Source organism: Artemia sp. Qi Xiang Cuo, chromosome 13 (genome assembly GCF_049724085.1).
Source record: "Artemia sp. Qi Xiang Cuo chromosome 13, ASM4972408v1, whole genome shotgun sequence".
Lineage (NCBI taxonomy): Eukaryota > Metazoa > Arthropoda > Branchiopoda > Anostraca > Artemiidae > Artemia > Artemia sp. Qi Xiang Cuo.
The window spans coordinates 25,255,038-25,270,943 of NC_142806.1; the positions used below are offsets into that span (position 1 = coordinate 25,255,038).

At 34.5% G+C, this 15,906-nt stretch overlaps 1 protein-coding gene across 1 annotated transcript in view; it reads left to right on the forward strand.

Annotated features, from left to right (window-relative positions):
• Atf6 (bZIP_ATF6 domain-containing protein ATf6) overlaps window positions 1-15,906 on the forward strand; it is an 85,099-nt gene that overhangs the window by 53,854 nt on the left and 15,339 nt on the right. Inside the window, exons 4-7 of the mRNA XM_089098945.1 lie at window positions 201-342; window positions 6,136-6,485; window positions 11,948-12,228; window positions 14,729-14,935. Of these exons, the coding sequence (XP_088955071.1) occupies window positions 201-342; window positions 6,136-6,485; window positions 11,948-12,228; window positions 14,729-14,935 (980 nt within the window). The remainder of the gene's footprint in view (window positions 1-200; window positions 343-6,135; window positions 6,486-11,947; window positions 12,229-14,728; window positions 14,936-15,906) is intronic.

Consider the following 15,906-nt stretch of genomic DNA (forward strand, 5'->3'; position numbering starts at 1 on the left):
GCAGATGAGTTGAAACTTATCTGCTAGGGTAATCGAGATTTTTTCGCAAGCCGCTTCCCATTTCCAGAGTATTTTGTGTGTTTTTTTCTGTAAAATAAATATGTCGTTTGAATTGTGGTTTTCTGCAAATCGTTGCATGTGGAAAATAAGGTTATGACTTGCTTTTTATATACATCTTACATTTTAAGGTTTTATTTTAGGCTGAGGCGTTTAGTTTAAATGCCGATTCAAATGAGTGCACATCGTTAAAAGCTACCCTACCCAACACGGTGGATTATCAAGATTCCAAGAATTTTGTTTCTGAACCAAATCCTGTGAAAATACTAACTATCTCTCCTGATGGTATGTAGTATATTCCTTCAGATTCTTTGAGTTTTGTATTTGTGACTGCCTAAGCAAGTCTGTTTATTAAAATATATCCTAAATGCCCAAATTTTTACGAAAGAAGAAAAAATCACGATGAAATTTTGTGTTAGGAGAAAATGCCTGTCCTGTAAAAATCCTAGCTGTCTGTTCTGATAACAAGCAGTTTATTCCCTTCTAATTTTAAGATTTACATCATATATCTTCTTTTGTGCTTTTTTTCTCATTTTTTTTGCTTACTATGATCCTATAAGGATTTAAATTTGCTGGCATAATTATTTCCATCTCCATATAATTTATTTTCATTTTAAGTTTTAACGTTGATATTTACATTTTTTGAAATTATTTTGTGTGAAGATAATCATTTAATTTTTGAAATAATTATTTTTCTTATTGTATTTAATATTCGACTAAAAATTGAATGCTTGTGGTAATTTGTAATTTCGAACCAACATATTTAAAATGAATTCTTAAGGAGAGAAAAAACTCAAAATTCATATCCATCAGTACTCTCAAATTAAAAGTAAGTTTGCATTTTTCTTTCCTGTTTTTGTGCATACACCAGCAGTTACTTTCACTTCCCCTGCTCAGTGGTGCAGTGGCCATGGTAAGTTCTAGTCAACTTCCTCTGCTCAGTGGCTCAGCGGCCATGGTAAGTTCTAGGCAAGTGAGTTGAAAAAAATTATAACAAAAGGGAAATCCAGAAAATTTGAAACTCCCATAGGTTCGAACGATTGAAAAAGTTGTAGTAGAAATAACCGAAAGATAGAATGGCTATAAATGGCCCAAATTCTATGAGTTTGGGGAGCTCACGGTGAAAGAAATTTCTAGGAAACATCTGAATTTCAGATTCCAAGTGAGGCAGAAAGCGCCTGCTCAAAGTACAAGTACTGTACTTGCTGCTATACCCATGATATATATGATAGATATATTGAATATCTAATCTGTTTAAACTAGTAACTGTCTATGTATCTATGCATGTATAACTTGAAGGCGGTGCCATGTTTCAATTTTTGAATATTGGCCCCTTTGATTTTCTGGCCAAGGTCACGCGTTTAAGAAAAGTCGTTTAGAGCCTTAATTTTGGAAAAAATTCATATGAGTGAAGTCATATTTATTTATATTTCAATAGCATAAATTAAATCATTTTCTCTCAAGGGTGGTTGTATTGTTTTTAGTATTTATGACGCATGCAAAATTGTGCAATATGACCAATGAATGAACGGCTCAAGAAAAAGGCACGGAACAAGAAACAGCGAAAATCTTAATTCAACCGTAATTGTTGATTTGTCACCATATGACAGCAAATAAAGATTAAATCAATGATTATGCCAATGTGTAATTTAGATATTTCAGAGGGTATACGCATTGTAGCATTCCCGGCTGTTACTAAATTATGTAACGATAAAATTAAAGTAAAAATATAACCACTGGGGAAAAGCTGGGAAAGAAGTTTTTTCGGTATATATGACGTCATGCGATACTACACATAGCTTTAATGAATTCAAATAGTTAAGGCAAAAGGCATTTATGATGTTCCAAGTAATGGTGGACAAAACTGAAGCACAGCAAGATCTACGGCTAGAAGACATGTGACAACAAGCATCTCAACGAATCCTAAATGAAAATAACGAGCAAAGAAATCTGCGGTTGGAAGATAAACTACAGGGATAATCACACCGAATCGTTAACGAAATCTGCGGTTAGAACAGAAGGAACAGTAGCGGTTCTAGGCCTCATAATGTGGGTTGTTGCCCCCCTCCCCAGTTTTTCTGACATTTAACATCAAATTCCTTTTATTTTGTGTTTTTACACTCTTAAGGTAATTAATTGACAAGAAAAATTTTCGCAATTGTAATGTGGGATACCCCTCCCCCTCCAGTTTATGAAGCCTATAATCGTTACTGAGAAATAACTGTGAGTATCACAACGAGTCCCAGAAGAATGCAAATCCTATAAAGTGGGCGATTCTTTGATGGATTATATCGGTAATTACAAATTATATATTAGGACATATTATATATAATCACTATACTTTTATCAGTTCTTTGCGGTAATCTTGGTGATTATTGTGATTTTTTAGTTTTGTTGTTGTTGTTGATGATGTTTTGACAAATAAAAATTCTCCTACTTCAAAATATATATTGTTTTTTTTTGAAATGTAAATGACACTCGAGTCATTTAGAGGTTTAAGAAGGAGGGAAGGAGATGGGTAGCGCCACATTTATTTACAAACCTTGAAATGTCATTTACTTTGCGTTGTTGATATTACTTTGACTTACTTAACTTATGTCTCCTGCCGGGCGCTGCTCGGCGTAGAGAGTGACGTCTGCCTCCTCCATCCACTTCGGTCCATGGCAAGCGTTTGCACATCGCTCAACCTGATATTTGCCATAGCCAGGAACTCGGACAGGCTGTCAGACCATCGTTCCTTCGGTCGGCCGCGAGGTCGCTTCCAACCGGCTTTGACAGGGTCGAAGTCATGGATCGTTTTCGCAGGTGTGTGTGGAGGCATTCGAAGTAGGTGTCCGAACCATCGTAGTGTTCGCTCGGCTGCTTGGGTCGAAAACCGAGACTGCTTGGTGAGCTGCAGCAGCTTCTCATTGCTGACAAAGTCGAACCATCGTAGACCTTCGATCCTCCTCAGGCTCTTCGACTGAAAGACATCAATTGCCTTGAGGGTTGCGGCTGAAGCTTGCCACGTCTCAGCTCCATAGAGCATCACAGAACCGACGAGGGCGTTGAAAATCCGCAGCTTCGTTGTGCGACTGATGTTCGGTTTTCGCCAGAGGTGACGGTTCAGTCTGCCCATGGCAGAAGACGCTTTGGATATTCTCGCTTGTAGTTCAGAAAGAAGCGAGCCATCTGAAGAAATTATGGAGATTATAATCACAAGACTATATGCTCTTATTGGTCATGGTAGCCAAAGGCACCTTCAACTTATAGGTTTGATTGTGTTATAGCTAATGAATCTTTGGTAAACATTTGAATAAGTGCGCCTTTTACGGCGACAATTTATATAGATGTCAGAATACGAAATACTTTTTTTTTATATTCCTTAAGTTTGACCTAATAAGCAAATTTGGTTGTTCAAATTATACAAAATCGTTATTTTTGGTTTGAGCTAAATACTGATAGATAATCTTCGTCAACTTAGTTTTACAACTTTATGTTATGTTTACAAATTAACGTTATGTACAGCTGAAGTTCAAAAGCTTTAAAAGTTCGAAAAACAAGGTTTGGCTCTTCGTTTTAGTGTTGAAACGCTGTCATACGCTGAAAACTGGTCAAAGGTTGAAAACATGTCAAGTAATTTATTTAGTGAATAAATTTGATAGAAAAGTTATTCAATTTGTCATCTGCGCAGCTCACTACAAATACATTGCTTTAACAAATAACATACACTGCTGGTTAAATTGTGTTGGTTTTGAGCTGAATTTCCTGTTTGTTTGATTGGCATGTCTTACTTTGTGTTCATTTTTAATTTGGCAGAAGCGAAAAGTCAACTTTCTTTGGTGTTTTAAAGAAAGTAGTTAAGTTAGGTGAATTGAATTGTTGGTCAGAGTCGATTCATATATCAAATCATAAAAATCTTTGAAAGTTTCCTTTCAAGAAAGTTTCCTGGATTTAAGACATTTAATAAAGGTTTTCAGGAAACCTTATTAAAAATAATTAAGCTATTAAAAATAATGAAGATATAAAAATCAATATGTTTTATTTTAATATTAGTATTAAATATTAATTCGTATTAAATATTAAATGTCATATTTAATGCGCTTTGAAAAAAACGAGTATCCATGGAAATGATCCATGTTATACAATCAAACCTCGCTTGTAGACCAGAATTTATTATAAAGTCGGTTCCAAAACCGAACTGTTCGAGAACCTGACAAGTATGTGTCAAATTAGAGAGTCATACATACTCCCGCCATCTATCCATGCCACAGCCATTTAAACATTTGCCTCTCAATTACTTGGACTGTTGATCTGTCTTGACTTGTCTGTTTCTACCATTAGCCGTGTCTTGATGCAACCTACTGCAAAATACTTGATAACTTGGATTCAAATTTCTAACTACCATAATGAATAAAAAATAAATGTCTAATGCAAAAAAAGAAGGGATGTACAGTACAACAAATTAATCTTTACTATATGGCAGTCAGTTCGAGAAGCTTCACACCGGCCGGTCTCACAGCAACGCGCTACTGTTACTCTGCTCGAATTCCGAAAATTTTGCTAAAAAATGGAGGTATTTAAATTTCCAAATTTTTATTCGAAAATCAATATGTTCGAATAGTGAGGTGTTTGAGAACTGAGGTTTGATTTATTTGAAGACATATTTTCAATGGCGTAAATTGGAAAAGGGTGCATGTGCTGTCCTAAATTTTCGTCCCACATCCCCAGATATAAAGTATACCCTTATTTGTAATTTAATTGCAAAATGCTTTTTTTTGGTATTTTTATTGACGGAAAATAATAAAATTCCCCTTCTTAATTTTGAAGAAATGTATTTCCCCTCCCCCTTTAATTGTCTTAAAATGAAACTACGGCACAATTCTATGCTCAAACATAATTAGACGCAACCAAAAAATCGTCATTTTTCTACCAGAATATAATTATAGCCAATAGCATGCCACTCCTGTCAGTTTTCTTCGAATTTTCTATTAGTGCTCATTATGAGGGGACCTGTTTGACATATTAACTGCTTCATTAATATTTCAGAATCACTTGAGGTTTTTTTTTTTTTGCTTTTGTGTGAGTATCATGAACATATACGAATGTTTTCATTTTTACGAAGTTGTTGCCCTAAGAAAAGCAGTGTGGTCTTGGGAAAGGACACCTAATTTCAGATATTATGTCAAAAATGCGTCGTATATATGGGGAGATGAGACCAATCAAGTATACAACTATAAATTTATTTTACATTAGAAGACTTTGCTGCCTTAATTAGAAATTTATTTAAAGTATTAAAAGGCAGTATTAAATAAGAAAATTTACAACTCAAGACTTAGAATGAAGTCTGGTATTGAACTCTGTCAGAAAAATCTAGTGAATGAACTTGAAGTTAATTATTTTGTTTTGTATAACTATGTTGATAAAATAAAAGTTCAAAATAGTGATAAAATCCTTTTTAATAGACATTGTATAGAAAATTCACAAAAATACCAGATATTTCGGTCACATATACAGTGACCGTCATCAGTAGTAAAACTGAATATATCTGGTATTTTTTGTGAATTTTCTATACACTGTCTATTAAAAAGGATTTTATCCATATTTTGCACTTTTATTTTATCGTCATGAAAAGGCAGTGTGGTCTCCGAAATTATCTGTATAACTATGTTAGTTTTAATTTTAATACTGTAGTATTTCTACTGGTGACGATCGCTGTATATGGGATTGAAATATCTAGACTTTTGTACCTGTTTTCATTGTATAAATAAATGGATTTATCCCCATTTGAACGTTTATTGAAAAAAATTGGCCTAAATATTCTTTTCATAAGGAATGTGAAAGTGCTCCTGCAATTATTTACATTTATGTAAATCCGTTGAACAAAAAAGGATGTTTAAATCTATAGCCAGTAAAGTGCAAATGTCACTTAGTTTTTTGGGGGAGGGGTGTGGCAACGCCATATTTATTTATGGTATTCTCTGTAAAATTATTGTATTGGTTTATTTCTACTCGTTATTTTTAATACTAGGCTTTACGTTTAGATGGAAAAATCTTAGGTTTTAATTTAGTTCTTCAAACTTATTTTTATTTCCTCAGGTACGGTAAATGTGAAGAATGGAAAAGGTGTTGCTACCACCAAGTCAATTCAAACTTCCAGTGAAAATGCTGCCTTTAAACCTAGAACCGTTTTAGTCAAAAATGCTTCAGCTGTCAAGGTCCCCATTTCAAAACCTAAACCTGCCAAACCAGTACTTGTTAAAACAGAAGTATTTGGCAACCTTGTTACAAATGGACTTATAACGGCGGATCAGCCAGTTCGTGTGAAGTTAGAACCCAGTTGTGCCATATCTACCCATAAAACATCATTGCCCATTGCACCGAAACCCCTGTTTCCTTTTGCAAATCACATGATCGGTACTCCGTCTGTTTCAGCTCCTAACACCGAGGTGAGTTTCCAAACTGATTTTACTGCAACCTTCACTTCGGATTATTAGGGATGTGTTGCCGCATTTGAAGTTTCTTGGATCTCTTTGTTTTATGAAAAGATTTAACAAAAGCAACCTAGATGGTGTAAACAAATCTCGAAATTTTGTAGACGGTTTAGGATTTTTCTTAATTGTGCGTACGAATTTAGTTTTTCAAACTTTAGACTTTCTCCTAAGAGCCTTTGAACGCACTGCCTTAGGGACTTGACGGTGAACCTATGTTTGTTTAATGGTGATACTTTAACAAACTTGAAGGTGGATTCCACTATTTTTATTTTAACAATTTCTTTTATCGAACCTTTATAGTCTTTTCCATTGTTATTGATGTTATGTCAGCCTACTTCTTATTTCGTTTATTGCCTCCCTGGTCCCTGGGTGCCTATGGTACCCATTTGATGACAGTACCTTTCTTAAATGTGTCATTTTTCTTCTTTGGAATAGAACCCTTTGTACGTAAGATCATTTTAGACACAAATAAATCTTCATTATTTCTACAATTATATTTACGTTACCAGTCTCCTTAATGTAATTTTTAGCGAACTAGGTATATAAGTAGGATTTTGCATTCATACCCCCCCCCCCCCCCCGTCGATGTCCCAAGGTTTCTACGATGCTCCTATCAGTTTCCATGATCTTTGTATAAGCCAAAACTGTTTTCTGTGCTAGTCTATAGTTGTGTCGTTTGTCTTCTTGGTTGCTTGGCACTGAAGTTGCTTTGGCAAAAGACTGAAAGTCAGAGACACCGGTGGGCAAGGAGATTCAAATTGGTCTCTTAGCAAGAAAAAAGAAAGAAAAAAAATACTCAATGCTTAAAAGCTTAAACGAAAATAAATAACAATGTAGAACAATGGTACAATAAAACCAATATAATTGACAAAAGTTAAGAATAACATAAGATGTATTTATCTTTTAGATTCCTTTTTTACTCTTTGTTTTTAATCTGGTCGAAGAAATAAGAACCACCTTTGCCAAAATGACTCAATGGATATATCTGTGTTCGTTTTATAAATTGTATTCTAGCCCTAATTAAATTATAATAAATCTAAAAGACTTGAAAAATCAATCTAATATAATAATCTATCTAATAAATCAAAAGACTTAAAAAGACTCTGTTTTCGTTTTATAAATTGTATTCTAGCTCCAACTATATTATAATAAATTTAAAAGACTTAAAAAGAATTGATTATGCCTCTTTTCAGAATTTTTCAGGTTAAATTCGAATAAACGACCTTCAGCCAAATTTGGATAAGCTAAAATTAAGTTGGTTTTATTTCAATTATGTTAGACAACGGTCTATTGTCAGTAGTATTTGTAGTTTTTACTTTTTATTAATCCCATTTTAGAGTACAAAAAAGGCCGTATCCAGAATTTGTGTTTGGGGGGGGGGCAAACAAACTTTTTTAAGACGCATCAAAATTATTTTTTTAAGAGCTGAGCGAAACTATGCTTCGTTATTTTTAGGGGAGAGGGGGTTCAAATACCCTAATTCCCTCCCCCTGGATACAATATTGAGTACTGAAGTTTTCTGTATTATCAGTTTTTTATACTCTTTGGCTTTGGCCACTAATTTGGGATTTGCAGGGGGGAGGATAGAGTGTACTATTGGAGAGGGTGTACCCTTTTGTAATTCAACGTAGATTTGGCCAAAATGTGTATAAATATATAAACACTCAGAAAAAACATGCAAATGTTATTAACCAGCAGGATTTTCTTCTACGATGTAAGAAGATGAGAATTGTGTCACTCTCACTAAAATTCAATTTACATTTGGGCACTTTCAAGGAACAAAAGTTTGAACGAAGCTTACATTTCAAGACTTTAAATCACATTACTAAGGATAAAAGTCGAAAAAGAGCTTTAATAGTGAGAGATAAACTTTCCCTGGAAAATCTTATATCAAAAAAGGTTAGTGTAAGTGACTTTTGTTTTATTCAACAAACAGGAAAAAATTACTGCAATCATGACTTTCGTCTTTCCAGAGAAAGATTGCTAAAAAAAAAGTTTTCGAAACTATCAACAGATAATGCGTTAATGCCTTCATCAATTCTTGGAGCAGGTGTGGTTAATTTTTCATCAAGAACCTTAACGATACAAGAACAATCAGTGCTTGAAAATGGTCCGAAATTTTGTTTTAAACCGGATAAAGTCCCCGTGGAAGACATTATCTCTTCAATAGAAACATCTTTGCATAAGAACGCAAATCTAATAAATGATGTTAGCTTAGTAAGAGCTTCTACCGTGAAAACCCTATCTAATTTTGTATTGAAACCGAAATTTCTTTGTACGACCATCAAAGACATAAGAATTCTTAAAAACTTGAAAAAGGATTGTTCAATTAGCATTACAAAAGCAGATAAGAGTAACACTTTAGTTGTCATGAATACTGAGGACTACGAATCAAAATTAAGAAGTCTACTAAATGATGAAAAAACATACAAGAAGCTATCGTATAATCCAACAGACTCTTTTACAAATAAGTTTAAGAACGAATTAAAGTGTTTAAAGGATGATGGAAAAATAACACCTCAACTTTATTACAAATGCCTGCCACGCAGTTCCTTGCGCCCTAAATTATATGGACTTCCCAAAATTCATAATCTTAACCTACCATTACGACCAATTGCGTCAAGTACAAGATCACCAACTAGTGTTTTGAGCAAGTGGTTAGTGTCAATCTGTAAACCACTTTTGTCTACACAAATTTGGTACTTTAAGAATTCTTCGAATTTGGTTTAAAAACTGAAAAAGTAGAAATTTCTTCAAGTTCTTTGCTTTCGTAGAAGCAGCCGAAACTCTTCTAGAAATAAAGCTGTTAAAAAATTTGGATTTGACTAGTGGCAAAACAGATTTGGAAGTTTCTGTAATTATGTATTTAGTTCGGTTGTACAATAAGTTCTCTTATTTTTTTTCAATTCAGAGGGGAGTATTTCAAGCAAATAAATGGTTTACCTATGGGGGCCCTTTATCCACTTTATTAGCTAATATTTTTGTGGAGAATATTGAAACAATTGCGTTGGATTCATATTTTTTTTCAACATATTTTCTGGGGGCCGGTATATGGATGACATAATTTCAGTATGGGATTATGGGGAGGAGGAATTAAAAGGGTTTTTGGAACATCTTAATTGTTTGGGGGGGGGAATTTAAAGTTTACTGTTGAATTAGAAGAGAACGTTAAACTTCCTTTTCTTGATGTTCTTCTTTTGAAAAATGAAAATAGTCTGGATTTTAAAATTTACAGAAAACCGACAAATAACAGTAAATTTTCCGGTCACGCTCGCCAAGTAAAAATTGGTTTGATCATTTCTTTAACTGGCCGGATATTTAGTATTTGCTCTCAAAAATTTTTTGAGGAAGAGTTGTCTTTTCTGAGGAAAATACTAATAAGCAACATGTATCCAGAGTGGCTAATTAACCAAACTTTTTCAAAAAGAAGAAATAGGTTTCTAGAGATTTCTAAGGAAGTCTTGGAGACAACTCGGGAGAAGGATGTTTTTTGTTCCTTGCCATATGTACCCGGGCTAAGTGAAAACTTAAAAGAATTTAACAGAGTAATGGTCTAAGGGTAGCTTTAAAGAGTAATTATACTTTGGGTAGTTTTCTAAATTTTGGGCAGCATCTAACTTCATTGGGGAAACAAAGTGGGGTTTATCAGATCCCATGTACTGGCGGAAGCTCATATGTGGGACGTACTAACTAGAGTTTTGAAATTAGATTATTACAGCATAAAGATTCTATTGTTTTGGCGTTAAAGCAAGATTCTAAGTCTGAAAAATTTACTTAAGCCCTTTCAGAACATATTTTCAATTTTCCAAACTATTTTATTTTGTTCAAGAATTTCTCTGTGATTTCTAGGGATCGGAGTTTAAAGCAAAATTTTTTTTTGAAACTCTTGAAATAAAGAAAATCTTATTCAAGAATATTGCTTTGAATCGGGATACAGGTGAATTTGGGCTGAACTCTATCTATGATGATTTATTAAAATCTGACAGAGCAAAGTTCAATTCACTCAATGTAGTTGACCTCTGTCCAAATGTTATACCATTGAACGCTAATGAACCGAATCCAAGAAGGTCAAAGAGGCTAGCATCCGCCTTTGCTTTGAAAAGAATTAGAGAATTAAACAATATGAAGTTTTATTTGATTTCCTACATAAACTTTTGTTTTAAATTGTTTTAAAATAGTTTTACTACTGATGACAGTCACTGTATATGTGACCGAAACATCTGGTATTTTTGTGAATTTCTATACACTGTCTTTTAAAAAGGATTTTATCCCTATTTTGAACTTTTATTTTATTTGTAATTCAAGTATGACCCAAGATTGATCTTAATTGCTAATGTGAAATAGCGCATGGGTATCCAATGTTCCAAAACCGAGGAATTCTAATTTTGACCCTGAGCTTGATTTTGAACTTGAAAATAAGTTTTGTTTTCATGAAGTAAACTTTCTTATTAAGGTGAGGGGGTCTAAGGCTAATCAAGCTAGAAACAAGGTTTGGAGGAATGACTTTCAGAACACTTTATTTGTTCAAGCTGGAAATTTGATGATTCGTAGAAACGATCCGAAAAAATACCCGAAAGACGAAAAAACATCCGAAAGACGAAAAAATATCAGAAAGATGATGTTATTCCGATTTGAAAAACTTGTCTTCGAAAAGAGTATAGTGATAAAAAAATGACCTGGAATGGCGTGCAAAATTTGACTGTTCAAGCTAAAAACTAGATATTTTGTAGAAAAGATTTCAAGGCCGTACTCAGGGGGAGGGAGTTATGGGTTTTGACCCCCCCCCCCGAAATGTTTATTTGACTCATAAAAACGTAACAAAAATTGATATAAATAAATTTTGGATGCGTTTTTTGAGTTTTTTTTGTATAACCTCCTCCCCCTCCCCCGAAAAGAAAACTTCGAGTAAATCCCCGCTCCCCTCCCTCGAAAAAAAATCCTGGGTACGGCCTTGAAAGATTATGAAAATATCTGAAAGACGATACTATTCAGATTTGAAAATTTGTCTTCGAAAAAAAATATCACCTTGAATGGCGTTGCAATCTTGATTGTTTCAGCTAGATATTTGATATTTTAGCTTGATGTTTAGCCGTTTTCGGAATCATCCGAAAGGCTCTAGGCCATTCAGATCTTAAATATCAGTGAGAAATTAAAGTACAATAAATAAGAGTGGAATGAGGTTCTGATTATGACTATTCAACGCGAGTCTAGATACGTAATAAAGTATGATAAAAAAAAAACTCCGAAAAATTCGCCTTGACGCCAGAGAGAATCTTGGTTTCGAATAATTAACTTTCACACTGGGTTAAATTTCTCTGAGAGGAGGATTGGGTTCACAAGACGGCGCGAACGAAATGAAGCATCCTGCCCTGTTATTTTTTGTTTTCCTTTTGCTGATAAATCTTTACTTTCTGCAGGCTGCAAGACGACAGCAAAGAATGATCCGAAACAGGGAGGCTGCGAGTCTCTCTAGAAAAAAGAAGAAAGAATACATGGATAATTTGGAGCAAGAAATCCGTCGACTAGCAAAAATAAACGAAAAACTGGAGGAAGAGAATCGTCTGTTAAAAGAGAGGCTCTCAGAGCTTCAAGAGCAGCAGAATCTTGTCAAGTCTGGATATTTTAATGTTAACCCCAAGAAAGTCACTGCGTTTTTTGGAATATCGATACTTCTCTCTTGGAACCTTCTTTTTTTAGGGTATGAGCTTAATCATAATGAATAATGGGGTTCTCCACTCATGTGTCATCGGTGGGAGTTTTAAGCAGCTCGCCTAGTTCGGAGAGTAGTATTAATTGACGGGGGGGAGGGGTATTCCTCCTAGATTCTGATTTTTTTGGGGAGGGGAATTTCATTGAAAAGTCCTTCTTTTCTGTGAAAAAATGAAAAATTTGCCCCCTCCCCTTAAATTTTGAAAGACACATTCTCCCCCCCCCCCAAATTTTCCCATGTTTTTTAATAAATTTTTTTAGTGAGTTCTCATTGTTTGTTTATCCTAGGTCCCAGACCTTATATGTTGTATATACTGTGCCCAGTTATGCTTGCCATGTGTGCTGTACTAAGTCTCCGCGTATATTTGCTTACATTTTCTGTTTGCGATAAAGAAATCCTGTGCTTCAAACATTTTCATTGGATTCATTCTAAAGATAATTTTATTACTAATTAATTTATTGTAAAATCAAAAAAGTAACCTATAGTTGTATTTTTGGTAACTGTCTAGTTTATCCCCTCTTTTCGACTAAACATTATAATAACAAATTTTTATTTCGTTATACTTAGAAAATTTCTTTAGATTGGACTGTTAGTGTCGCCTTAGGCTATATACCAGTTCGGTTTTTTTTTTCAAATTGGCATCAAAAGTCTATTATTAATGAGAAAAAAGTCGCCGACTGGTTTGCTCTAAGAGGATGGATCATCACTAATTAGGAAATATAGAGACATTGATCTTTTTTTAAAATTCACTTAATAGGCTGGCATCCACCATAACTAAGTGAGTGTGGTGTCAACCTTGATTCACATTTTAATTGATCAGTTTCAACTTTTGGAGATAGTAAGATAGTAGGTCGGGTATAGCAAAAAACTATGGACTCGTTGACAGATCTTTGAAAAAAAAGAAAATTGTCAAGGTAGACGTTTACCGTGGCTGGGTCAGTGCGCTGTTAACCTTTTTTTTCTCCAACTAGCTTTAAGTTTGGAAACTTTCTCTAATAGGGTGGTAAAGTGTCTCCAAGAAGAAAAGTTACTAAATTTGAAGCAATTTGAAAAAATCATCTCAAGTGATGAATCGACTTGGGAGTCTTGGTTGAGACATGAAACTGTGGAGGACAGTGGGAGAGGGGGGGGTACGCTAAAATCATAAATGGTCACTAGAAGGGACATTCAGACACTTTGAAGCAACTTAGAGAAACAAACATCATTGTAAAATGACAATGTGTGGGAGTCTGGGTTAGAAACTCCATGGGAGCCTAGTTTAATGAGTTTTAGTTGAGAGAGGAAACCACCTTAGACAGTGTGATGTTAGGTTAGCCTATGTAAGCCTTTCACAGAGATCAACTACTTGCATTAGTCTTTAAAAATATCCCCACACGGACACAAAACAGGTAAAATAGTTCACCTTATAATCCCAAATTTCACACTTTGGGATTACCACCACAATTGCAATAAAGATAATTAGGAAAAAGACCTGGGAATTATAAGAAATACTAATGGTATCATTTTATGGAAAATATAGAAAGCTATATGTACAATTGTAGATAATGTCTCCTCATATACTTTACCAGCTTATGGCATCAAACCGCCGTTCCCCCTACAAACTGGTCTGTTTACGTTCTTAAAGGGAGCCCCCTCTAGTGGTATCCCTTCTAAAACTAACTACACTTACAAGTATTTTTTGACTGATACAAATTTCCTACTTTGAAATTAACCCATGGTGTATTTACCCCTTTAATAGAGATGCACGTATGTCAAATTTGTAGATAAAATGAATATTATCCAAATGGTTTCAGTTGGCTTAAAATATGGCGGAGCGAAAGTGTAGATAACTAAGTGTGGTTAACCTAACCTAAGTGTATTGATAACATTTCTGGAAGGGAAGGATGTTTCAGTTATAGTAGCAAAAAGTTTTGCTTGAATTTGAATGAGTTAAAGACAAAACAAGGACCATGGGATAAGCTTCTCTGATTACAGTTTTGAAGGGCAGCACTAATCTTTACAGTTTATTTCGGCATTTTTCCTCCAATACGAATCTATTTGCATATCTGGTTTTTAAAGAACTTTTTAGATCCATTTTAAGGATTGTGTGTTACTGAGTACAGAATCGTTCATAGGACTTTGATTTGAGGATCATGCCCCTTTTTTTAGGGGAGGGGCGGGGCCGACTATCAAAAAGAGTAACATATTGTTAGGGTATTTTCACATTTTGGGATTTGGGAGTCAGTTTTATGTCACTTATCCCCCTAATGTTAATGTTGATTTTATGAAGTTAATTAATTTGGGATTTGATGCAATAAATAGCATTTTGTTTATTCTACCAAAATACTTAGAACGTCCGGTACAAATCCTTTGGACGAACGTACATTAAGTATAACTGTTCCCTTAAAAAAATTGGGGTGGCGAGCGGTGTACTATATAAAAGCTCTTTTCTAGCAAAAAAATTTGTATTTTTTGGTTGAGTGGTTAAATTGTATTTTGTTTATTCTAGAGGAATTCCTTGGACGTCAAGCACAAAACCTTTGGATGAATCCGCGTTGAACATTCCTGTTCATCGATCTTTTGGAAGGTCGCTTAAATCTATTTCAGACGAGGACATCTATCCAAGTGCGAAGGAGTACTTGACAAATTTCACGAGTGATCTTAATTTTCTGCCACCTATTTGTCCAATGTTGATAAACACGACCGAGTCGTTGAGGTTTGTAATCAAGATTTCTTTAGCTGACTTGACGTTTTCATGCCAAGTCAGCTCTTAAATGGCAATGTGGAAAATGGCAATGTCGCCATTTTCAGGGTGACACCTCCTCCTGTGGTTTGAGTGTATTATTTGCTTAAACTTAATCATGTCTTTTGATTGTACCTGACTTTGGTTTTGTTAGATTTTGTACAACTGTTTAGTACATTAATAGGAGTTCATCTAGAATATTTATAGTGCTTTAAAAATAATTCCAATTAAACGACCCTTGTGTTTGAGCAGTTGTTCTTAAAGAATTGGGACAAGAAGTCGAACTTTAGCGTAAAGAGCGAGGTGTTGAAGAACGGGCAGCCTCCCTTATACATGGGATAGTTTTATTTGTATTAAGGCTTAATATTCACTCTTTACTTTCATTTGAAAAACTGTTGTTTTGTTAATTAATTTTCTGTTCTTATTTGTAGTATACCTACTTTGATCAAAATTCTAGATAGCCCCCTTTCTCCAAATGTGCCATCAGCCCCCCCCCCCTCTCCCCAAGAAAAAACTATATAAGTTTTATTTTGTGAGTTCCCCACTTTGATCTGGAAAACAATATCACTTTGATTTTTTGTGAGTATTTAGTGATGATTAACAACAGAAATTTATTATAGCCATATCTACATTCATGTACTTGTTGCGAAGCCAATTTGAAAATGAATTAAAAAAAATCCCCCTTTATATGGATTATCTTGATGGACTTTGTCTTAAGGAGCACAGGAAAGGCAATGGGAGACCACGGAATCAAATGGGGAGGAAAAAGTCTCCTGGACTTGGATTATGCTGATGATTTAAGCATCCTAGATGAAAGTGTGAACAAAATAAATGAAGTTTTAGAGGTTTTGCGAGTTCAGGGTGCTAGAATTGGTTTGAAAATTAATGTTAAGAATACAAAGTCACGAAGGCTAGGAATAAGGGAGGATGAAAAGGTGACGTTG